At 40.9% G+C, this 24529-nt stretch overlaps 2 protein-coding genes across 3 annotated transcripts in view; both read right to left on the bottom strand.

Moving 5' to 3' along the window:
- LOC144586395 (uncharacterized) overlaps positions 1-24529 on the bottom strand; it is a 593808-nt gene that overhangs the window by 453605 nt on the left and 115674 nt on the right. The window lies entirely within an intron of this gene.
- The window catches only part of KIF6 (kinesin family member 6), a 235694-nt gene that overhangs the window by 178666 nt on the left and 32499 nt on the right, over positions 1-24529 (bottom strand). For both annotated transcript variants that reach the window (XM_072991469.2, XM_078383032.1), the window contains exons 6-7: positions 20330-20459; positions 392-598 (exon numbers count right to left, since the gene is read on the bottom strand). In XM_072991469.2, coding sequence (XP_072847570.2) covers positions 392-598; positions 20330-20459 — 337 coding nt within the window. The remainder of the gene's footprint in view (positions 1-391; positions 599-20329; positions 20460-24529) is intronic.

The following is a 24529-nucleotide window of genomic DNA, read 5'->3' as shown; positions in this document are numbered from 1 at the left end:
ATATTAGAATCAAATATGTTGACATAAAAATATACATTACATAACAATGTTGAAATATAGTTGAAGTTTTGTTCGAGAATAACACATAGAATTTCAGCTAAACCCTAACTTCATTGTTTAAAGAGAACCATACTTGGTCTTGCTAGTTTGGAAGAGCCATTCAAGTAGGTTATTAAACCAGCCTGAGGGTTCTTGAAAATAAAATCTCATGCACATTTTCACATGGAGTTGCTGTGAGACCACTTTGTATCAATTAACAAAAAATTAGTTCAGACCTAATTCTTGAAGGCTTTGTTATCTTATATCCCTTCTCTGAATTCAAGAGCCAAGATGCCAAATATTATAATAAAGTGTCATACCAAAGTGAAGAACTGGACTTGGTCAACTATACCTGTTCCAAGTAATGTAGTGACAGATTGATATATTTGGCCTCTGTAAGCAGCTGACCTCCAACTCCAGTCTTTCCAACACGTTCTGAACCAGCCAGATCAACTAAATGTAGTTTGGAGCGTCTGATTGTTGCAGATCCTGGTTCTTTGCTTGAAATGTGAATGGTGAAAATGCAATGTGAACGAGTAGAAGCTTGATTCATTGGAGTCTGTGAAGGAAACAATTTCATAAAGTTCATATCCCATGCTCTAAAAACAGCCATTTTCAACTATTCTTTTGGCACGGCCATAAAGACAATATGAAAGTCATATATGCCCAACCAGGATTGTATATGTTGCATAACAAGCTTTATAAGATGGTATGTGAAGAACTGTTTCCAGTTTGTAGCTCCCTTTAAATATGTCAGGGCCTCCCACGTGGCCATATAACACCCATTGAGAATGGTTGCTTTAAAATGTCATCTGATTTAGGATGTTTGGTTTAAATTATATATTAAAACATATACAAAGTTTTATATACAAATTATTTGATTGGAATATTTGTAATAATGTAAAGACTAGCATATATTTAACAAAAATATATGCTAGTCTACACCTGAGAGAATATTTTTTAGAATACATACCTAAAGACAGCTGTACCTGATACATCTTATATCAACCGTTTAACTTTCTTTTTCCGATGTGTAACCACAGTATCTGCAGCTTCACTCACTTACTCTGCACTAATTTTTATTTCAAGCTGAAAAAAAATCTGATTCTTTGCCACAAGCTGAATGCTACATTTCACTAAAGGATGATCCACGTCTGTGGCCACAGGCATTATATTTAGTCTTGATTACTTGTATTTGTGCTTAATTTAGAAGCAAGCAATTTTTAGAAATAGAAACAAGTCTAGTAGTGTGGTCATTGTTAGTCTATTCCTCTTTTTTTTATTTATTGAACTGAAAATCATCCATTTCCTTTTACAAGAAGCTGCTGTTGGTGGAACGCTTAGAATCCTTATGGCAATTTTGTACAACAGCCAGGTGTTGCAGTACTCTTTCCACCACATGAAAGGAGACAAATTCTCTGCTGGTTGCCCAACAATGTCTTTGCTCCAAATTATTTTGTTTCTATAGTGTTCTGCAGGTCAATCATAACAGCTACTGTGTAAGTATCAGACTCAGATATGTTCTTAACTACATCCATAATTGTATTGAATGCGGAAGATAATTCTTTTTCTGTTAGATGTTGCCCTCTCTCTTGAGGATCCAAAAGCTTTGCTGCAAGAGGAACTAGATGACAGCAGAAGTCAAAAGCAATTAGTAAACATTTGTTTTACTGTCTTTTTTGCATAGAGGTGAAGCAAAAGCTCAGTTAAATTTTCTTCCAATTCTCTGAATATCTTAGGAATATTTTTTAAAAATTACTGCAGCACACCATAGGAATGTTTTTAGTGCAAACAGGATATTTAAATAGACTCTCTTTTTTTGCAAATGAGTTAAACAGCCAGACTCAGAGAGTTGCCTTAAAATGCTTTATGCCCTTAAAGTTCCACTATTTAAAAAATATTAAAACAATTCTGCTGATCTTCAGAATTGTTTAAGATACTAATTTATTTATTTACATAGGATTCCTGAGGTAGATTTTCTCAGATGATGTTCTACCACCTTTTCATAGTACCTTTTTTTAGGTGTATTGTATTTTTGTTGTTGTTGTTGTTGTTGTTCAGGACAGTTCCTACATGTTAGATGCTTCTTCATTCTTCTTGCATTGTTAAAATACTCCTCCTCACAATATTTACATTCACCAATTGTTTTTCTTCCTACAGTGTGTCTACTGAAGTGATGCCACACACTAATCTTCTGGTGTTTGGGCATTATGACAGCTCAAAGTAGCCACAAGCACTACGTGGCTAACAAATATTATATACACATTTATAACATTCAGAACATAGAAAAAATAAGGCACTTCTCTGTGGAAATTGGAACAAACATTAATCACATTCCCAGTTTAATTTTCACTTTTCTTTCAGTTTCTTCTTGAAAAACACTAGCCATAGAGGACCAATATGCCATATATAAGACTAGTCCAGATCTGCACACAGGAAAAAATTGTCATATGTTATTTTCCTGTTCCTTCAAAAGCAACTGAACTCTAGGGTTTGTCAGTGCTTGTCTCCTTAGAGAATAATTTATCTTGGATGGATGCCAACTCTTTGAGACCTGTTAACATTCCTGAAGAATAGGACTCTTGAAACCATGAAAGAACCCCTACAGGTGAACTCATATAAGCTGTAACTATTAAATCTTTACTGCTGTTTTGACTAATGGCCTAAAAATATTGAGGATGAAACACATACAGTGACCAGTTTGGCTTCATGCCAGGCTGATATATTTCTGATCCAATAAGATGGTTATTTGGAATCAACTACAGCAAAAACAAAACAAATTATCCATTGGCTTTAGTGGTCTTAGATTTGTACAAAGCATTTGACAGCATAAATTGGACATTTTAAATTAATTCACTAAAACTTGGGGGATTCAGCCCTAAATTTATATCTGTCATGTGATGAGTTTATTCCCCAATGTTATCTCAGTTGGACTCACTATGGATTCTATGGAATTCTCTATATTTTGGGGAACTAAACAAGAATGTCCACTATCATCCATGTTGTTCACATTGGTAGTAAAGTTGTTGGTGGCTCATATGAGGGCAAATGCAGCTATTCAAGAGTGTTGCAGGATCAACTCATCTCATCAGCCTGTCTGTGGATAACAAGGTTTTAGGGTTAAGTAATTATACAGAGGTGGTATCCCATGTATTAAAGGAATTAGAAGATTTCACTATGGTGCCAGATTGTCAGTTAATTTTGGTAAATCCGATTTAATGGGCTATAATGTACCACCTAATTGCCAACTCTCCCTTTCTAAGAAACTGCACATTCTCCTTACCAATAAAGGTTTCAGATGTCTAAAGGTCTTTGTTATTAAAAGCCGCAACTGATTATTTAGATATAATTATCAAAATGTTTGGCGACTCATGGTATCAGAAATGAAAAATTGGAAAAGCTCTATTTTTGCAGTTAAGATAATGCTTCTTCCCCAGTTCACTTTTCTTTTTAATGTTCTCCCACCGAAAATGCAAGACACTGTGTTACAAACTTGGCACAGAAATATGGAAGTACAGTATTTATCTTTAATAAAAATCCCAGAGCAGCAAAAGTGTTATCAACCTTCTCAAAGGGGAGGATGGGGCATTCCGTTTCTGAAGATCTAATGCAAAGCTTATCAAATCCACCATTTGGTGGACATATATACAAAAGCATCAAAGGGCTCCACGGGTCCAGACAGAGAAAGGGTGAAGCCCGTCTTGAACATTCTTTGCACTCCTTGGACGTAAGGTGGGCACTCTCCTACCACGTCTCTTGCTCCTCATCCTTCCACACTTTAAAGAGGTTGTTTGTCAGCTATCAAGGTCATTCCAGGGTATCGGCATTGCAGACGATCTCTGGATGGATCATTTCAACTATTCAAATGATGTACCATCTTGCCCAGATGCCTTTACCACACACCATGAGGGCCCACTCGACGAGGGCTACGGCCTTCTCCATAGCATTCCTAAGAGGTGTGGACCTGTCTGACATCTGCAAAGCAGCCACATAGACTACATCATCAACCTTTGAAACCCACTATCGACTTGACGTTTGGGCCAAGGCTGAAGCCTCTGTGGGTCATGCTGTTCTGACATCTGTGCTCTCGTGACGTCCCTCTCCCGGGTAAGTCAGCTTGTTAGTCACCCATTAGTGTACATTTACAGAGACCACAAAGAAAGAAAAGAGGTTACTTACATGTAACTCTGGTTTTTTGAGTGGCCATCTGTGAATTCACACTTCCTGCCCATCCTCCCCTCTGTCCGTCACGTATGCCTTTTGCATGCTGGGCAGCAGTGGACTGTTTTACGGAACTGAAGCACTCAGTGCCGGGGTGGGGTTAAGGGTAGAGATTCCGGTACCATGTGCTTAAGCTCTGGAATATTCTTTTTAAAAATATTTTTTATTTTCTTTATAAAGGTAGGGTAAGCTAAAGCAGTGGTTCTTAACCTTTGTTACTCGGATATTTTTGAACTGCAACTCTCAGAAACCCCAGCCAGCACAGTTGGTGGTGAAGGCTTCTGGGAGTTGCAGTCCAAAACTCCTGAGTAACCCAAGGTTAAGAACCAGTGAGCTAAGGGACAGCTGGGATGGGGTACCCTCGGAGGAGGTGGATTTGAACAGATACATTACAGATCAATATTTTTCATATTAAGTCTCATATACTTTTCCTTTTATTTCTCATTTCCCAAGGGATATGTTTCAGTGTCTTCAGATTCCTTCCTTCTCTTTGCTTGTCTTGCGTTGCTTTCAGAATTTTGAATCTATATGTGGTTTTAATGAATCTAATTTGGATTTATCTTGGGAGATGATTTTTTAAAATAAATACTGAGGAGGTTCTTCTGGCCGCATCTATATTCCACTTAATTTCATCCTTCTCACAGTCTGCCCAGTCTGATAATAAATTGGTTGTCACTTCTAAGAGGACTTCAGTTTGAGTTTCTGGTACATTATGTATTCTCAGAATATGTGATGCATTCTTCATCTGGGTTAGAGTTCTTGATATCTCATGTAAAACGGAATTAAAAATGGAATAAAAACAATATAGTAAAATAAAAACAACAGTAACAATATTGTTCAAGATGGGGGAAAATAACAATATTAAAGTGATGACAGGAGGGAAAGCCTGCCTAAAGAGCCAGGTCTTAAGTTTACTCTTAAAAACATCCAGCGAGGGAGCCAGACAGATCTCCGGGGGCAGACTGTTCCAAAGGCAAAGTGCCACCGCCGAGAAGGCCCGATTTCTTGTTCTTTCTCTCCGGGCCTCTCTAGGAGTTAGGCCCCTCAGCCACCCTTCTTGGCTAGAACGAGTGGTTCAGATAGATCTAGGTGGGAGGAGGCTTTCCACTAGATATTGAGGTCCTAAACTGTTTAGGGCTTTATATGTCATCATTAATACTTTGAAATCAATGCGGAAATGAACGGGCAGCCAATGCAAGGCAACCAGAGTGGGGTATATATGCTAATATTTTCTCATCCCACTGAGAAGTCTGGCTGCTGCATTCTGCACCACTTGAAGCTTCCACATCAATTTCAAAGGTAGCCCCATGTAGAGTGCATTACACTAGTCTAATCTGCAGATTAGAAGCACATGGACCAGAGTGGTGAGCGCTGCAACATCAAGATAGGGACGCAGCTGGGCAATCCACCAATGATGGAAATAGGCGGAGTGGACCACTGATGCCACCTGGGTTTCCATGGTGAGCAACGGATACAGATGGACCCCCCAAGCTGCAAACCTCACTCTTCGCGGTGAGAGTCACTTCCCCAAAAGAGAGGGAATTTCCCAAACCACCGATGGGGGGGGTCCACCCTCAGGACCTCCGTCCTGTCTGGGTTCAGCTTCAGTCTATTCTCCTGCATCCACTGCAGTAAAGCATCCAGGCAGTGCTGAAGGGACAGAATAGCATCCACTTTGGTTGGAGAAAAGGAGATGTAGAGCTGGGTGTCATCAGCGTACTGATGGCACGAAGCCCCACACTCCCTGATGGCCTCACCCAGCGGCCTCGCGTAGATATTAAACAGCATTGGGGAGATAATTGAGCCCTGTGGGACCCCACAGTTAAGATTCCACGGAGCCGAAACACTCTCCCCAAGCTGTACTCTCTGGGGACGGTCCTTCAAGGATTGGAGCCAGGTAAGTGCCAGACCACCGATTCCCAGCTTGGAGAGCCTCCCCAGGAGGATACTGTGGTTGACGGCATCGAAGACGGCTGAGATATCGAGGAGGACCAACAAAGACATTTTGCCCCTGTCCACCTCCCTCAGCAGGTCATCACACAGGGTGACTAATGCCGTTTCTGTACCGTGGCACAGCCTGAAGCCCAACCGGAATGGATCCAGGGCATTGGTTTCATCCAAAAGAGCCTGAAGCTGGTCAGCCACCACCCTCTCTACCACTTTACTAAGGAAAGAAACATTGGTAATGGGTCTATAATTGCCAATGTTGTCTGCCGCCAAACTTGGTTTCTTCCTTATGGGCTTAATGAGTGTCCCCTTGAGGACAAGGGGAAACTTTCCCTCCTGGAGAGACCAATTAATTATTGCTGTGGCCCATTCAGTTGTTGTAGGCCTGGCTGCTTCGATTAGCAGTTGCAATTCACGGGGGCAAGCAAATATACACTGAATTAGTGTGCTCTCCCCTGCCATCAGAACTGCAGTGGGGGTACTATATGTCAATTAAAACAGACTAAAAGGTTATGAATTTTCTTATGCTAAAGAACAGGATTTCAGCCAAGAGGTGCAAATACAATGTGTTCTATACTTATACATACCCCCATGGTGGTGAAGGCCAAGGCCTAGTGAGGGCAAAGGTAATAGACAAAAAGACAATGATCAGCTAACATAGGAATGGGCAAAAGTATGGATACAAAATCAGACATCAGAAGTGACAATACATTGGAATCACTGGACAACCAGAAATGACAAAACAAGAAAGTGTTTTTTCACTTCTCTCTGGTCTGAATAGGCTTGTTAGAAGCTCAAAAGAATTTTTGGTAAACACCACACACCCGTGCACTTCAAACCCACACTAAGGCAGAGACTTGTCCACCCAAAAGACTGGACACCAAAACACAATAGGATCAATATAGTATATGCAGTTTAATGCAGAGAAGAGTGTTCAGAGCTCTTCATAGGAGAAACCAAGGAGCCACTAAACAGGAGAATGGCCCAACACAGGAGGGGCAGCGGCTGAGGACTACAATCAACAGTGTTCCTTCATTTGAAGGACAAAGGACACTCATTTGATGACCAAGATGTACTCATTTTGGACCGGGAAGATAGGTGGTTTGACAGAGGGTCAGGGAGGCCATACATGTGCATATAGAAAATCCCTCACTCAATGGGGTGGAGGCCTTAGATACAATCTGTCTCCTATTTATCATGCTGCCCTTTCATCCATCCCCAGAAAGATCAGGACCACACCCACCAGAAAGACCACTGTTAACGACCTATGCCAATGGGTGGAGAAGGACTGCAGAAGCATTATCCCTCATCCCCAGTTCTTTGTCCTTCTAATGAGCCTATTCCGACCAGGAGGAAGTGAACCCAATATGGAGGATATATCAAGGATCTCCTACCAACTCTCCACAGACTGAAGAAGCTACTTGGATACTTGGATGAATAGTGAAATGTTTCAATCTAACAAGAAAGAAGTCCAGTTGCCATGACTCAACTTCCAGACTCAATTTTTTTTGGGGGGGGGGGAAGGGATAAATACTTGGCAACACAATTTTCTCAATGTTCCCTGTTATACATACAGTATGTTGTTCTACCACCCATATAATTTATTGCAATTTAAACGCAGGAAAGAGACTGGGTTTCACACACTAAATTATTTCTTCCTGAAAAAGAGACAATTAACTATTGGAAAAATATAGTCCTGAATGATTCTCTTTTAACAAGGGCTGGACCCAGTTATCCCTTCCAGCTCTGTAATTCAAAGATGATGATGACGATGACATTCAGAGCTGTAATACTTGCTGTCTATGAAACGTATGCTCTCTATCTGTCACTAAACTTAGGTATTCCTTCCCATGCCTCAGAGTCTTTGAGACCGCCCCTTCCTTCCTCTTGATTCCTTTGTTGGCCACCTGTCCTCTCGCTTCTGCTCCCTGGTGATAGTGTAGAGATATAGTTAAAACCGTATATATAAAACAACAAAGCCATGAACAATAAATAATTTTTTTTAATTTCTTTAACCAAAAAGTCTGCAGACTCATGTTCTTTTTTTCCAGCAGAAGGAATGAGATTGGCAGATCTCATTAAACCTCTCTGCATTAAAAATGAAATAATCAAATTCTAAATTCCTCCAACGATTACTTGGTAAGAAATTAAACAGTAATGGCTCCATGTGGCAGCTTTGCTGTCTCATTTACATTGGATTCTTGATTTTATAAACATTTGGACAGTCAAAAGGCAAGCAATGAAATTGTTCACAGTGTTTGAAAATTTTATTAATACCCATAATTTAAAAATGAAATGCAGAAATTTACTGGAAATAGCCAAACAGTCTTAAGACAAAGTTGCAACACATATGGGAGAAAGATTTGCAATGCAGCTTACTTAGGGAAGTATAGGCCAGTTTATTGAAACAGAAACCATTTAAATTGGTATCAACAAATATAACACTCAAAATCATCTACAGGTGGAATTTAACCTCTGTTAAGCTAGTATGTATACCTAGGAAAACCACAAGCTCATGCTGGGAGGTATGTGGGAGTACTGGGAATTTGTTCACATATGGTGGATTTGTTCTTGAATAGCCCAATTCTGGTGCAAGGTTCAAGCAGAGTTGGCAAGGCTTACAAACTAGCAAGGACATCTAGACCCAATGATAGCTTTTTCTAATCTGTATAAAGGTGGGACAAAAACCTTTTGCATAAAAATCTCCTCATGTTTCTTCTGGTTGCAGTGATGTAAGGGGTAAGGGATATATCACTAAGCAGCTGGCATAAGCACCTATGGCACTTCTCTCTCACCAAAAAATTGACACACGAGGTCTGCCAAACAAGAGCACAATACAACGTCAATTATTTTCCTTCAGAGTCATGTTTTTCTATTGCATTAATACAACAAAAATTGAATACATCAGAAGACCCACAATGTACACACGCCAATGCTTGGCTAATTTACTCTCTCGTTTCCAAACAAATATTTGCAATGTAATTTCATTTTTACTTCAGTGTTTTGCTATTTTCTAACCAATTTCCCATTTTTACTTGAATAGGAAATAGCTGCCTCTAAAATGGGGGGGTAGGAAAAATGTGAGGACATAGATTCTATAGCAGTCTTGTGGGTCAAGTTATTAAAGGACAGCCAGATAAATGTTTTATCCAAAAAGATTTGGATATGGTAGCAATACGGAAACTGAAGTGAGAGCTATAATACATTCCTTCTGAGAGTAGAAGATTTGTAGGCAAATGCCAACAATGACACAGTCAGATGGGTAAATATGAGGGAAAACACTGACCCACTAAACCAGTTGATGGGCAACAGATAGACCAATAATTCTGTTAGGAATGAGTCATGAGAAACAACAGTAAAAGCTCACTGCAGCCTGAGTTCATTCTCAGGGCTAAGACACACCAATGTGATTGCTAGTGAAGCAAAAAAGAATAATCATTCAAAACCTAAGGCAGCTATGAGGTTTGAAACAATGGATATAAAAACCTTCATGTTCTGATGCTGGAACCAAAATGGGTCAAAATAAAAGAAAGAAGATTTGGGCTTGTGTCCTATTGTGCTTCTGCTGAGTGGGAAATCTCGGCACTGGATCAAGTGTTAAAGTTGCATAGTTTGAGAAGGCTTTTAAAAAGTGAAGATTATTGCTTGCACAATGGAAATTTTTGTGCAAGTGACACATTCCTATGTTATCATGCCAATTGGACTTATATTCAGTGGAAGCTCAATCAGATTTGGTTTAAAGGTTGAATAGAAAGTTCAGGACAGCTTCTTGCCTCTAATAATTTTATTTTAGCTGAATTTATGGAGTTATACAGGACTCATAGAATAACAGAAATCATAAAATGGAGTTGGAAGGTGCCTAATAAGACCATCAGGTCAAATCCTCTGCTCAATGCAGAAACCAAGATCAAATTACAGTGGGGTCTCTACTTAAGAACTTAATCCGTATTGGAAGGTGGTTCTCAAGTTGAAAAGTTCTTATGTTGAATCTGCATTTCCCATAGGAATGCACTGAAAACCATTTAATCCGTATCTGCTCTTTTCCGTCCATAGAAACTACAGTGGAACCTCTACTTAAGAACTTAATCCGTTTTGGAATGGTGTTCTTAAGTTGAAACGTTCTTAAGTTGAAGCAAAATTTCCCACAGGAATGGACTGAAAACCAATTAATCCATTCTGGTTGTTTTTTTTGTTATGCAGAGGTGCGTTCGTACATTGAAGCATTAGTTCCCATAGGAACTAATGCAAAGCTGGTTAATATGTACTCTACCACTAGGGGGAGAATTTTTTTTTTAACCTAAGGTGACCTAAGGTTAAAAAAAGAGCAGGAAAGGTTTTTTTTCCTGTTCTTATCTTGGATTTCTGTTCTCAAGTAGAAGCAAAATTTAGCAAATGGAGCTGTTCTTAAGTTGGATTGTTCTTAAGCAGGGACGTTCTTAAGTAGAGACCCCACTGTATATCTGATCAACAGCTGTTTAGTTTTCTTCTGAATGCTTCCAGTGCTGAAGAACATACCACAACCCAAGGTAATTTGTTCCATTGTTGTACTACTCGAATCATTAGAATGTTTTTTTCTGATATTTAAATGAAATCTGGTTTCCTGTAATCTGAGCCAATTATTATATATCTCACATTCAGGAATAACTAAGAACAGAGCTAGTCCCTCCTTTGTATGACAACCTTTCAAGTATCTTAAGAGTTCTATCTTATCTCCCCTGTCTTCTTTTCTCAAGGCTAAACATTCCCAGATCTTTCTGTCTCCCCTCATGATTTCCAGTCCCCTGGCCTCCTCTGAATCTGTCTGAATCTTTCTTAAACTGTGGTGTCCAAATCTGGACACAGTACTCAAGATAAGGCCTAACCAATGCTGAATTGAACTAGCAATAGCATCTGCCTTCTTCATAGCCACATTCCACTGTTGGCTCATATTCAACTTTTGATATACAATAATCCAAAGATTTTTCTCACTCATAGTATTACTGAACCAAGTATCCTCCATTTTGTAAATGTGTGTTTGATTTCCCCCTAGGTGTAGAACTATGCACTTATCCATGTTAAATGTCATGCTGTTGTTTTCAGCCCAGTGCTTGAGCCTATCAAGATCTATTTGCATTTTGTTTTTGTCTTCCAAAGTATTAGCTATTCCTCCCAATTTTGTGTTATTCACAAAAGCCACTGGCAATGGTGCGGCTAAAAAATATTGTAAATAAATAAAATAAATAAATAAATAAATTTGAAAAGCATTCCCTGCACCCTCTCATCCATGCCATTAATAAAAATGTTGAAGCGCACTGGGGCCAAAACCGAACAGAAGTTGCACCCCACTTGTTACCTCCTTCCAGTTGGAGAAGGAACCATTGATAAGCACTCTCTGATTATGTTTCTGTAACCAACTGTGGACCCATCTGGTAGTTGTTATATAGCAAATACATACTTAGTTAGCTTGTTAATCAGAATATCAGATGGCACTTTATCCAAAGATTTGGGGAAGTCAATATACATTTGTGAGGGGGTCACTGTCAGCACCTCAGGCAGGTCCTAAGCCCTCACACAGCTCCTTTCAGACACCCCCAAATTGCAGGCAACAGTGGACCTCAGGAGGGCTTGGTGGAAGGAGAGCAGAGCTGCTGAGTACCTGGCAGTAAGATCCAGCTTGAGAGAACATGTGGGAGAGGCGGGGAGGGGGGTAAAAGCAAAGCAAAAAGCAAAAGCAAAGCGTGCTGCTTATATACCACCCCATAGCACTTCAAGCACTCTCTGGGTGGTTTACAAGTTAATTATGCAGGCTACACATTGCCCCCCCCCAGTGAGTTGGGTACTCATTTTACCGACCTCAGAAGACCAGAAGGCTGAGTCAACCTTGAGCCGCTACCTGGGATTGAACCCCAGGTCGTGAGCACAGTTTTGGCTGCAGTACAGTAACTGGGGGCCAGCAAGAGAGGGCAGGAAGGGACAGCCTCCTTAGGGACTACAGAAGACTGTGAGGCTACCTTGGATGGAGAAGAAACCTAGGGAGATGCAGTGGAGGAGCTGAAATTCTTTACCAAGGGGAACTTTGAGCACTGGCTTCAGGAAGACCCTTGGTGAGGCATCATGGTAGAGGTAGCCGTAGATAAAGAGCAAGATGGTGGTGCTCCCATATTTGCTCCACTTTTATACCTCTGTCACATTCCACAACCCTAACTGCTTGTGGCAGTTTTTCAGGCTGTGCCTTTTGAAACAAAATGGATTCTTGAGCAGATATAGCAAGATAATTACTACAATAATGGATTCCTGAGCAGAGTTGTCAGGGTAATTACGGTAATATACATGTAATGAATAATATATGTGTTAGAGAGCCATCACATCCGAAGCTCCTCTATAAGAACACAGAAAATACTTTTAAACTTGTGAGAACAGCAGGTTACAACTATGTTGTAACTTGTGTGCATGAGACAGAAACTTGGCACCACACAGATTTTTACCTCATACACACAAGTTACAACATTATGCTTATTTGAGTCATGCCAGACTTAAGTATGCTAGCATGACAACACCACAAAAGCTTCTTTTTAAAAAGGGAATTACTGGGCATAGATGATGATGATGATGATGATGATGATGATGATGATGATGATGATGATGATGATGATGATGATGAAGGTTTGAATTCTAATGTATATGTATGCCTCAATATATGCTTTTCTGTGAACAAAATGTTTTAAAAAGCTAACTTTCTTGATTACAAAAAGATCTGCTTTAAGTAATATTTATTCAGAATCATTAATTGGCATGTAACTCTTACTATTAACTTCAAGAAAGTTCTAAGGTTAGCTGCAGTTTTGAAATTGCTCCTAGTTTTCCAGATTTAAAAACATGAACCATTCTTAATAACTTTTCCTGAAAATGTTGGCTCTCCTGAAAGGACATGAAAATAAACCATAAGAACATGACTATGTACACCCAACATAGTCATGTTTTGTTTTGCAGATGTTTTGTTGTTACCATAGCAGCTTCTGAAGTTGTCTCCATTAATGGACGTTAGTAACCTAATTTTAAAAAGTGATTAGTAAGCCATTCATAGAGTTCACGATTTCTTCAGAAATAAATAGAATAATAATAGGTTAAAATCAATGTTTTTTTCTTCTTTTCTGGGTGATAGCATAACCAGATATGCAGGTCTAGTGTTAACATGCATATTCTTAAAAATTCAGACCATAAAATTTTACATAAAATAAGTGCTTTGACTATGCCAGAAATTCTTCCTTTCCAGGTGCCAGAAATCAGAAATCCTTTGGCTTTGAGTTTGATAATTTGCCATTTAAAATGTTATTTCACTGCCCTAAAGTCACCTTAGAGATTTAAGGCAAGGAGCAACTTTCAATGCAGAACAGAAATGTTTCAGATTCTTTGAGAATACCTCCTGTTGATTGAGAAGCATTTTCTGCATCTTTCTAAATAAGTCATGAAGATGCCATTGCACTCATATTCAAAACACAGAATATAAACCTAATATGAACATTTTCTCTTGCTCTACTCTTCCTTGAGTATTAACACACTATTTATCTCATTTACCATCTTCATATAGTGACATCCTTACAGAACTAGAAGTGTATAAAGATAAAGTCCAATGTGTTCTCACATTATCATCCAACCTGGGTTTGGCAAACCTCAGCATCATTTGCCCACGATATACACAAGCACTTAACTTTTTCATTAATCTAAAGGAATACTGGATTAATTTTGATTTATTATCATTTTTATATTTAAGGGCATCTTCAAATTACTGATGCCATTTATATATTATACTAGAGAAACAGCCTGTAGCACAAATAATTATGACATCTAATCTGTGCAATTACTTATTCATGTGTGGTAATACACTCATGTACAGAGATAATTTCCTAAAAAATCAACCAAGTCAAATGGACATTAAAGAACAATACAGTGGTGCCTCGCTTAGCAATGTTAATCCGTGCAGCAAAAATCGCTGCTAAGCGATTTCATCACTAAGCGATATTAAAAAGCCCATAGAAACGCATTAAAATGCCACTAATGTGTTCCTATGGGCTTAAAAACTAACCTTAAGCGAAAATCTTCCATAGGGGTGGCCATTTTCGGTGCCTCTAAAGCAAGACAACACAGCGGGGGGCCATTTTGTTTACCCAGTAGCCATTTTGGAACCGCTGATCAGCTGTGCGAAAATGGGGGCTTTGCGATAATCGCTTCCCTGCGATCATCGCAAAGCGAATTTTCCCCATAGGGAACACCGCAAAGCGATCGCTTTTGCGATTGCAAAAACATCGTCGCAAAGCGATTTCTTCGTTAAACGGAGCGATCACTATGTGAGGCACCACTGTATATGCATTTTCTATGTCGTGCTAGTTTTACAGCATTGTACAGCATGACAGGTCCACACACTGAAATGCAGGTTTAGAAGTTGCATTGCAGATAGGAGAAAAGGCAGATTTGTGGAAGGAGATGGAAATGAGAAAATCAGCTTGACAGCAATTATTATTCTTACAGTGGTGCCTCAACTTACGAACTTAATTAGTTCCGGAACTCCGGTCATAATTTGAAATGGTCGTAAGTTGAAGCACCATTTCCCAAAGCAATGCACTGAAATGCAATTAATCAGTTCCAGCAGAAGGAAAAAATCACAGAAAAAAAACCACACTGCAAGACCCATCGGAAGCTTGATTAATCCATTCCAGCCAAAGGGGAGGGGGAGAAAAGCAAGCAAAGCATGCAAGACCTATTGGAAATGCAAAAAGGCAAAGCAAAAAGCAAACAAACTCCCCAAGACACATCAGAAATGGGGAAAAACAAACAAACAAACCCCCCAAGACCGCATAGAAACATAATGTCACCACCCAGCCCAAAACCACGCTGCAAAACCCACCCAGAACAGTTTTTAGAAAGCAGAAAGCGGCACCTTACCTTACCAGGCAGCCCAAAGCCTCCTCTGATTGCACTCACTCTAACCATTGGGGCAAAAGAGCTACAAAGAAGCAGCCTGTTCGCCTACCAACAGTCAGCAATTTGAATTTCTGCCTTTTTTCCCTGCCTTCTTCTGTTCGTAACTGGAAGCTCTGGCCGCAAGTCAAAGCAAAATTTTGCGGCCAGAGCTGGTCGTAACTCGAAATGGTCATAAGTTGGGACATTCGTAAGTTGAGGCACCACTGTATATTTATAGTGATTGTGAAAGACAATATCCAGCAGGGAGGAGACTTTCAGGCTAATGTATGTGAGGAAAAACCTATGTTAAAAAACTCTTATTTATGTTTTTAAATTATTATTCTTAGGAACACAGAGTTTAGTTAAGACTTAAGAGGCCTTTTCACTGAACACTTGAATTATCTAAGATAAACAGCTTGGACAAAAGTGGATAGCCAATTTGGGCAAAGGTGGGTTTTTCAACATTCAGGCTTCCCTAAAGCTTGGCATCCTTTTTCCTTCTGGCACATTATTGTGCAGCAATAGTGGGTTATTTCCTGGGTTTTTGAGTTGTAGGTACAGAAACACAATATCCCACATTCATAAATTGAAGGTTTCTGAACTTACTTTGAAGAGTTTGTTAGGAATTTTGAACAGACCACATTTGATCCTGTTTTGTAATATTTTAAGGGTTCTTTAAGGCCTTTGGTTGAGATAGAACAAAAACGAGGAAAAAGAAAATGAAAGAACCCTAATAGCCAGTCCCTTCCAAGTTTAAGCAAAGACCCAGTACCAAAAGACCTGAAAACAAATGAGGGACAACCTCGCCCCCCTGAAAAAAAACCCAGAACAAATCAAACCTAAGTACACACTTCATATACAGGAATTCCTTGCACAAACACACACCAACTATTTGTAACAGCAATCTTTGCTTACCTAAGGACAATGCCTGCACAAGCAGAACACCTTGTGTTATTGTCCCTGTGGGACTTTATGGGAAGGAATCCTGTTTGACAGGATCCCTACCCATGCATCAATGCAGAAGCCAACATCATTCTGCAGAATCTGTGTTCTTTCCACTGAAATATTATTGTTATTATTTGTACAACTTTCTTAATTTGCAGCCCTCAAAAAAGTTATATTCTCTGTTCTTATTAGAGATGCTTCTTCAACTATGAGTACACTTTTGCTACTGCAAGAATAGTATCAAGATCCAATGCAAATTTTCCTACGTTCTTGAAGGTAAGCAGAAGACCATAGTAGCTCCTTGTCATAACTTGTGAGAATGAAACAAGAGAATATTTACATCCCTAAAAATTATGAAGGAACTGATGCACCTCCTCCACAACAAAAGGCTTATGACTTTTCACCTCAGGAAAAAAAAGGCAAGTAAAGGAGCACAGCTAAACTATGAATTTCACTATTAAAAGATAGTGATAGCCACAACACTGGATGGCTTTAAAATGGTATTAGATAATTTGTGTAAGTTAGGTTCATGGCTAGCTAGTAGACAAAACAGCTATTTATTTATTTATTTATTTATTTATTTATTTATTTATTTATTTATTTATTTATTTATTTATTTATTTATTTATTTATTTATTTATTCATTCATTCATTCATTCATTCATTCATTCATTCATTCATTCATTCATTCATTCATTCAATTTATATGCCGCCCACACTACCCATGTTCAAAATTACGTAGTAGGCTTTTGTATATTGATTGTTAAGGAACATGAAGGATAGAGAGCTGCATTTAAAAACCTTATGTGCACAATATTGCTTACCTGTACGAAAAGAAGGCAGGAATAAATCTGCCAGGTCATCCTGATGTCATTGTCTGAGACTTGCCTCTAAATACTTTGCCTGAAACAGACTCAGAAGGTCGTGAAAAGGAGAGGGCTTTATAGTTGTGACCCGCCTCTTACAGAATGCTCTCCCTAGACAGGCCTTCTTTATGATATTTCCACAAACATTCGATGTGGCTAACATTTAAATTAGCTTTAAGTCAGTGTATTACCATTTTGTCTGAAGAGGCATGTTGCTATTGATAGCAACAGTGATCACATAGGGATGGCAGATTGATTGAGGAGTTCATTGTTCACACTTGTTGCAAATATTGCATACCACAGGAATATCTTTTATTTCATTTGAATTATTTCTCTTTTTATTTGTAATTTTTTTAAAAAAAATCTCATCCGGAGGTGACCTAGCACTAAACTAGTATATCAGTACTAGTGATAAGATGACAAGATGATCTAGCATTAATCTCATATATGAAAAAATAATAATAATCAGAGGACGGTTGCAGAGGAAGAATGCAGAGGCAGGTATTCCATGGTCTTGAGCATCACACCCCAACTACTTATGTCACTGAAACACCACCCACAGACACTCCAGTCTGTAAATGTACAAATCAACTAACCATACAGGAAGAAGTCTGTCTGAATTGTTCCAGCTTGAAAAAAATTAGAAGTCCCCAACAGTGGAAGGAAAAAAGCCGTGTTGGAAGCAAAAAAGGCCAGACTGATTGAAATCAGTCTTTGTGTCATGTGATCAGCAAAAAACAAACAAACAAACAAAACCCAACAACTTCAGATCAACCTGTACTATAACTGCAGGAAATTATGTAGGTCACAGCACAACTTATGCATATATAGGTAAAATAACATCACTGCAACAACTGATGGCTGCGAATTAGGGTTTCTGCTGTAATTAGTCATGCCACGCCTTGTTGTGCATAGGTAGAAAGGTTACTTACCTGTAACCATGGTTCTTCAAGTGGTCCTCTGTGAATCCACACAATTGGGTTTAGACTGCGCCTGTGCAGGACTCTTTGAAATATTCTAGAGCTTAAAAAACTTAATTAATTGTATGTTGCCCCATATCGCATGCTCCGTCCTCCTGTAATACCTCAGTTCCAAAATGTCCGCTGCTGTCAAGGCTCTGACCGTAACAAGTTCAAGAACCAAGTGACGGACAGCGGGGAGGCTGGGCGGGATATGTGGATTCACAGAGGACCACTCAAAGAACCATGGTTACAGGTAAGTAACCTTTCTTTCTTCCTTGTGGCCTCTGTGAATGCACACAATTGGGTGACTAGCAAGCTCACTTACCAGAAGGAGGGCTGTCACGCCAATAAGAAAGTCAACACAGCACTTCCAAAACTTGCTTCCTTCTTGGCCCTGAGGTCCAGACGGTAGTGCGTCACAAAGGTGGATGGTGTGGACCATGTGGCTGCTCGGCAAATATCTGACACATCAACTCCACGCAATAGGGCAGTTGAAGTAGCCACAGCTCTCGTAAAGTGTGCCTTTAATGCCTCTGGTGTAACTTTGCCAGGCAGTTCATAGGCCAAAGAAATAGCAGACACAATCCACCTAGAAATCGTCTGAGAGGAGGCAGGAGAGCCTTTACCAGGGCCATGGAAGCATACAAATAATCTGGAAGACGTGCGAAAGTCCTTAGTCCTGGTTGTGTAAAACCCTAATGCACAATGAACATCTAAGGAATGGAGCATGCACTCAATGTCTGAAGAAGGATTAGGGAATAACACTGGGAAAATCAAACGTTGATTAACGTGAAAACTTGAAACAACTTTGGGAAGGAAAGAGATGTCAGGATACAAGATTATCTTGTCCAGGTAGAACTGTAGATAAGGCGCATCGGCCAAAGTGAAGCCAATTCACTCACTCTCTTCGCAAAAGTTATTACTACCAAGAACAAAGTTTTGAAGGAGATGAATCAAAGATGTGACAAAGCCATTGGCTCGAACAGAGGATGAGTAAGAGCTTGTAAAATGACTTTCAAGGACCACTGCGGTAATGGGGGTCAAGCAGGTGGGCAGATATTGCATAAGCCCCTTAAAAACATCTTCAGGATCAGATGTGAAAACAAACGTGATGCCTTTGAACTTGCCGGTTGATAAGTTACGATAGCTGATATATAAACTTTAAGAGTAGAAAGTGTTAAGCCCTGATCAAATAGGTGATGGAGCAAAATGAGCAGAGTATTCAAGGATACAGGAATAGGCGACAGATCTCTAGACGTAATAAATTTGTAGAAATTATTCCATTTGTAGGAGTATAACAGCTTGGTGGAAGGGATAGCCTTCTGCTATCTTGGGAGAATTCTCCAAGCTGGAAGGTGGCGTGATTCTAGGTCTGGATGGCAGATGTTGCCTGCATCTTGCATGAGAAGATGCAGATGAGAAGGTAATCTGAAGAACTCGACTGCCATGGACCTCAGTGTTGTAAACCATGGTTGCTGAGGCCACCATGGGGCCACTAGAATCGCCCTGGCCCGTAGCTGATGAGCCCTGACCAACGTCCACTGAATCAGTGGAATGGGTGGGAACAAGTAAAGAAGACAGTCTTCACAGACTACCATGAAGGTGTCTCCTAGCGAGGCTGTGTCTCTCCCTACTCAAGAGCAGAACATGTTGCACTTGGTGTACTGAATTGTGAACATGTCTTTTTTATTGCATTTAAATTGCTGTAGGCTGCCCAGAGACTTTTGGGTAGTGTGGGCGGCATATAAGTTAAATAAACTAACTAGCTAACTAGCTAACTAGCTAACTAACTAGTTAACTAGCTAACTAACTCATGGATCCAGCATAGTCATCTAGATACTGTAGATCAGAATTCACTGGCAAATCTGTTGCCTCATTCCCTGTCATGCATATAACTTCATTTGCTTTGGATATTTTCTCTCAGAGAAAAATAAAACATCTGAAACATTCATCCTACGAGCAATACACTGGGAGAAACAAAATACAATGGTTGTTTTGGGTTTTTCGGGCTTCTTGGCCGTGTTCTAAAGGTGGTTCTTCCTAACGTTTCGCCAGTCTCTGTGGCCGGCATCTTCAGAGGACAGCAAACTGTGCTGTCCTCTGAAGATGCCGGCCACAGAGAGTGGCGAAACGTTAGGAATAACCACCTTCAGAACACGGCCAAGAAGCCCGAAAAACCCACAACAACCATTAGATCCCGGCCGTGAAAGCCTTCGCGAATACAACAAACAAAATACAGTTGAAAATCACTGTAAATGAAAAACAAAAGCAATTGCTAATTTGAGAATGAACATTTATCATCAAGGTAGAAATATTACATTACTTCAGACAACTGTTCTAACAGTAAATGTAAGCATTCTGCTGCTTAAAAGCTAAAGGAAACTTTGGATATTACCAACCAAAAATTCCTACCTCTGCAATCATTCTGTTTGTGTCACCTAAAAAAAGAAGGTTCAGTGCTTCCTCCTCATTGGTTGCTTGTTGCAAAGAGAGATGTTTCAGATGAATGTTCTGATCAGGATCTTCCATTATTGTTATTTTCCTATGTGAGAAAAAAAAAGCCTGGGTTAAATTTAACTTTGGTATTTTGCCTACAATCCTACAGTAAGGGCTTAATTCATTAACCAGAATAAATTTTATGAATACTTAGATATACAGACTTTTCAAACTGGCATTTTTTACAAGCTCATTCTTTGAAAGAGTATGTAGGTTAAACAGTTCTGGCTATTGCCAGCAAACACACCCACTAAGACTTGCAGTATAAAATTTAACATACAAAAAGTATAGCATACATTATATATTTATTTATATATTTTAACTGATGCAGTGAGAACAGCAGAACTATGGAGGAACCAAGAATGGAGTATTTGTTTGTTCATTTGTTTTCTCCAGGTTGGACTTGATGGCCTTGTAGATCCCTTCCAACTTCACTTTTCTATGAATCTATTATTCTATACTGCCCATCCAGTGAAAAATCATTGCCGAAGGCTGTTTAAAACACATTAAAACACAGCCGCCGCCACCCCAACTGCAATCTATAACTTTATATTTAAAATGATTTTTAAAAGGACAAAAAAAGCCATGAGGTGACAGTTGAAGTAGATGGTATAAATGGAGAATCAACAGAAACTAACAAAGGGGAAGGATACAACTGAAGCCTTCTTTTAATAGGTCAGTCTTAGCTGACTTGCAAAAGGTGTGGAGGGAGGGAGCCTGGCAGACCTTGCATAGAAGTGAGTCTCACAGAGACAGGACCACAACCGAGAAGGCCCAGCTGCTGGCTAATTCGAATGTCCAGCCCTTTCTCCCTGCCTTTTTGCCTTCGGAGCTCTCAAAGGGCTTCCTCCGATGTTGGGTGGAAAGCCCTTTGAGAGCTCCGAAGGCTCCCAGCAGCAGTGGCGGCGGCTGGGGGGACCTCCAGATGCCTTCCAGGGCTTCTCTGGAAGGCATCCGGAGGTCCCCCGCCGCCACTGCCGCTGCTGGGAGCCAAGCCGCGCCAGGCGATCCTTGCCATGCGCGGACTCCTGGACAGTCCAGGAGTCCGAGCATGGCCGGGATCGCCCGGTGCAGCTCGGCTCCCAGCAGCAGCAGCAGCGGCAAGGGACCTCCGGATACCTTCCAGGGCTTCTCCGCCGCCATGGGAGTCATCTTGGAGGTTCCCCCCCCCCGCCGCTAATAGTGGCTCTGAAGCAGTATCGGTGGTGGTGGGACCTCCGAGATGCCTCCCATGGCAGTGGAGAAGCCCTGGAAGGCATCCAGAGGCACGACCTACGGCCTACGGACTGGAAGGGGGAGGTGGGGAAAGCGCCAAATTTGAATTTGGCACTTTCCCCGCCTCCACCTTCTGGTCCGTAGGTCGATTCTCTGGCCGCAAGTCGAAGAGAAACTTTGCGGCCGGAGAAGTACGTAGGTAAAAAAAGACCTAAGTGGGGACAGTGAAATAATGAGAAAGAAAACCTGTGTCTGTATGTTGCAGTGGTACAGGTTCTATGGTGTCTTTGAGTAATAAGGATTGTATTTCGTTTTGCAGAGTTAGTGACGGAGGTGTGCAATTCTGGAGGAAGCTGGTGGAATTCTATGCAGTACCCTTGTTCTATGATAGAGAGGACCCAGCCATCTGTGGAGAGGTTTTTCCATGCAGGTGGCTCCAAAGAGCAGGGGGAGGGGTGAGAGGTAGTAGCAAGATCTTGGCCGATTTGATGTAAAACCTGATGCTTAAATTTATGGTCGTGGTGTCTGAGTGTGGTTTGCTGCTGGGTCTTGCTGTGGTACATCTGCTGTTTGTAGCAAGGAGAATTGGTTGTTTGCCTCTGAGGTTCGTATTGAAACCTCTGATAGGAGGTGTAGAAATGACACTACGGTTTGTATTGTGGGTGCTGTTGGTATTTGGTGTAAACTCCCCAGTGCCTGGCAGTTGTTCATTTCTTTTGTACATTCTAAAGAATGTCATCTGTTTCAGCACTGAAAAGGTCAATGCCATTGAAGGAGAGTTCTTCGATATGGGCGCAGGCATCCTCTGCAAGGCCAACTGTCCTAAGCCGGGAGAAACAGTGAAGTGCTACATAGGTCACTATAGACTTAGATGTGGCATCGACAGTGTGGCATGCTGCCAACATTTGTTGTTTAGCCACTGAGAGGCCTTCTTGATGAAAAGTTTGTGCCAGAACCCTTTTATCATCAGGCAGTGCCTCAATCAGGGTAGACATATTGTCCCATAAGAAGTGTTGGTAGGTGCTCATCGCCCCTTGATAGTTGGCGACTCTCATGGTAAAGGCCAATATCGAGGACTGTCAACGAGGCTGACATGGAATCAGGCTCCATATGGAGCTTCTGGAGCCTGGTGTTGATATTGAAGGGGCTAGCAAGTTGGTAAGAGCTCCGACAGACCGCATTGGATTACTGTAGAGTAGATGGACTCTGGTGATGCCGAGCAGGATGAACAGCTGAGGTCATCCAACTGCAGAGGAAAATAATACGGCAGCTTATTGGCACCAAGAAAGTGGCTGGGGCCGAGGAATATCTGTCAAATTGCCTAGGCTTTTTTGGCACCAATGGATATGAGGCATCAGTTAAGTCCAGGTGACACTGGAGGTGTGATCACTTCAACACCAAAGTTTCCATTGTGCTCTACAAGATCCTCGGATGCCGCTGACACTGGAAAAGTTACTGGCTGATAGAACTTGACAGGCATCTCAGCAGGGCACTGATCAGGGTAAAAGGCTTCTCAGTGATGGTGCCACTTGCCTTCTTGTCCAGGCTGGCTGGGTTGGGAGTTGGGAGGCACCCTTTACAGTGGTTCTCCTCCTTCCTAGCTGACCGTGTCCACCGGGTGGTGCTGGGAGACAGTTGCTCTGTCCCAGGGCTCAATACTGTCCCCCATGCTGTTTAACATCTACAGTTGTGTTCAAAATTATTCAACCCCCACTGAAATTGAATGTTTTGGCCATTTTGACATTGATTTTGATCATTCAGTCATCTTGCTTACATTTACATGAAAGAGGCACTTGTAGGTCAGAGAAATATAACCTTAAGTTTATAATGAAATAACCACAAATGTCTTTTCTGTGCTCACATCATTATTCGTTTTTATTCAACCCCCAAGTGACATTCAATCTTCGTACTTAGTACAACATCCTTTTACAGTTATAACAGCTTTTAACCGTGAAGCATAGCTTGACACAAGTGTCTTGCAGTGATCTACGGGTATCTTCGCCCATTTTTCATGGGCAAAAGCCTCCAGTTCAGTCAAATTCTTAGGCTTACGCACTGCAACTGCTTTCTTTAAGTCCCACCAGAGGTTCTCAATCGGATTTAAGTATGGTGACTGCGATGGCCACTCCAAAATGTTCCAGCCTTTCCTCTGCAACCATGCTCTAGTGGACTTGGAGATATGCTTGGGATCATTGTCCTGTTGAAAGGTCCAACATCTCCCAAGCCTCAGGTGTGTGACGGACTGCATCACATTTTCATCCAATATCTCCTGGTACTGAAGAGAATTCATGGTACCTTGTACACACTGAAGCTTCCCTGTACCTGCAGAAGCAAAACAGCCCCAAAGCATTATTGACCCTCCGCCATGCTTCACAGTAGGCAAGGTGTTCTTTTCGTCATATGCCTTGTTCTTCCTCCTCCAAACATAGCGTTGATCCATGGGCCCAAACAGTTCTAATTTTGTTTCATCAGTCCACAGAACACTATCCCACAACTTTTGTGGTTTGCCCACATGACTTTTGGCATACTGCAGTCGACTCTTCTTATTCTTGGGAGACAGCAAGGGGGTGCGCCTGAGGGTTCTGGCATGGAGACCTTCATTACGCAGTGTGCGCCTTATTGTCTGAGCTGAAACTTCTATACCCACATCTGACAAATCTTTTTTCAGTTCCTCAGCAGTCACACGGGGACTTTTCACCACTCTACGCTTTAGGTAGCGCACAGCAGTCGAAGTCAGCATCTTCTTTCTTCCACGACCAGGTAGCATTTCAACAGTGCCCTTTGCCTTGAATTTGCGAATGATGCTTCCTATGGTGTCTCTTGGTATGTTTCACTTCTTTGCAATCTTCTTATAGCCATTGCCCTTCCTGTGAAGACAAATCACCTCTTCTCTTGTCTTCC

This window comes from Pogona vitticeps, chromosome 1, assembly GCF_051106095.1.
Source record: "Pogona vitticeps strain Pit_001003342236 chromosome 1, PviZW2.1, whole genome shotgun sequence".
Lineage (NCBI taxonomy): Eukaryota > Metazoa > Chordata > Lepidosauria > Squamata > Agamidae > Pogona > Pogona vitticeps.
The sequence above is the reverse complement of the archived record's forward strand: the minus strand, read 5'-3'. Positions and strand labels throughout refer to the sequence as shown.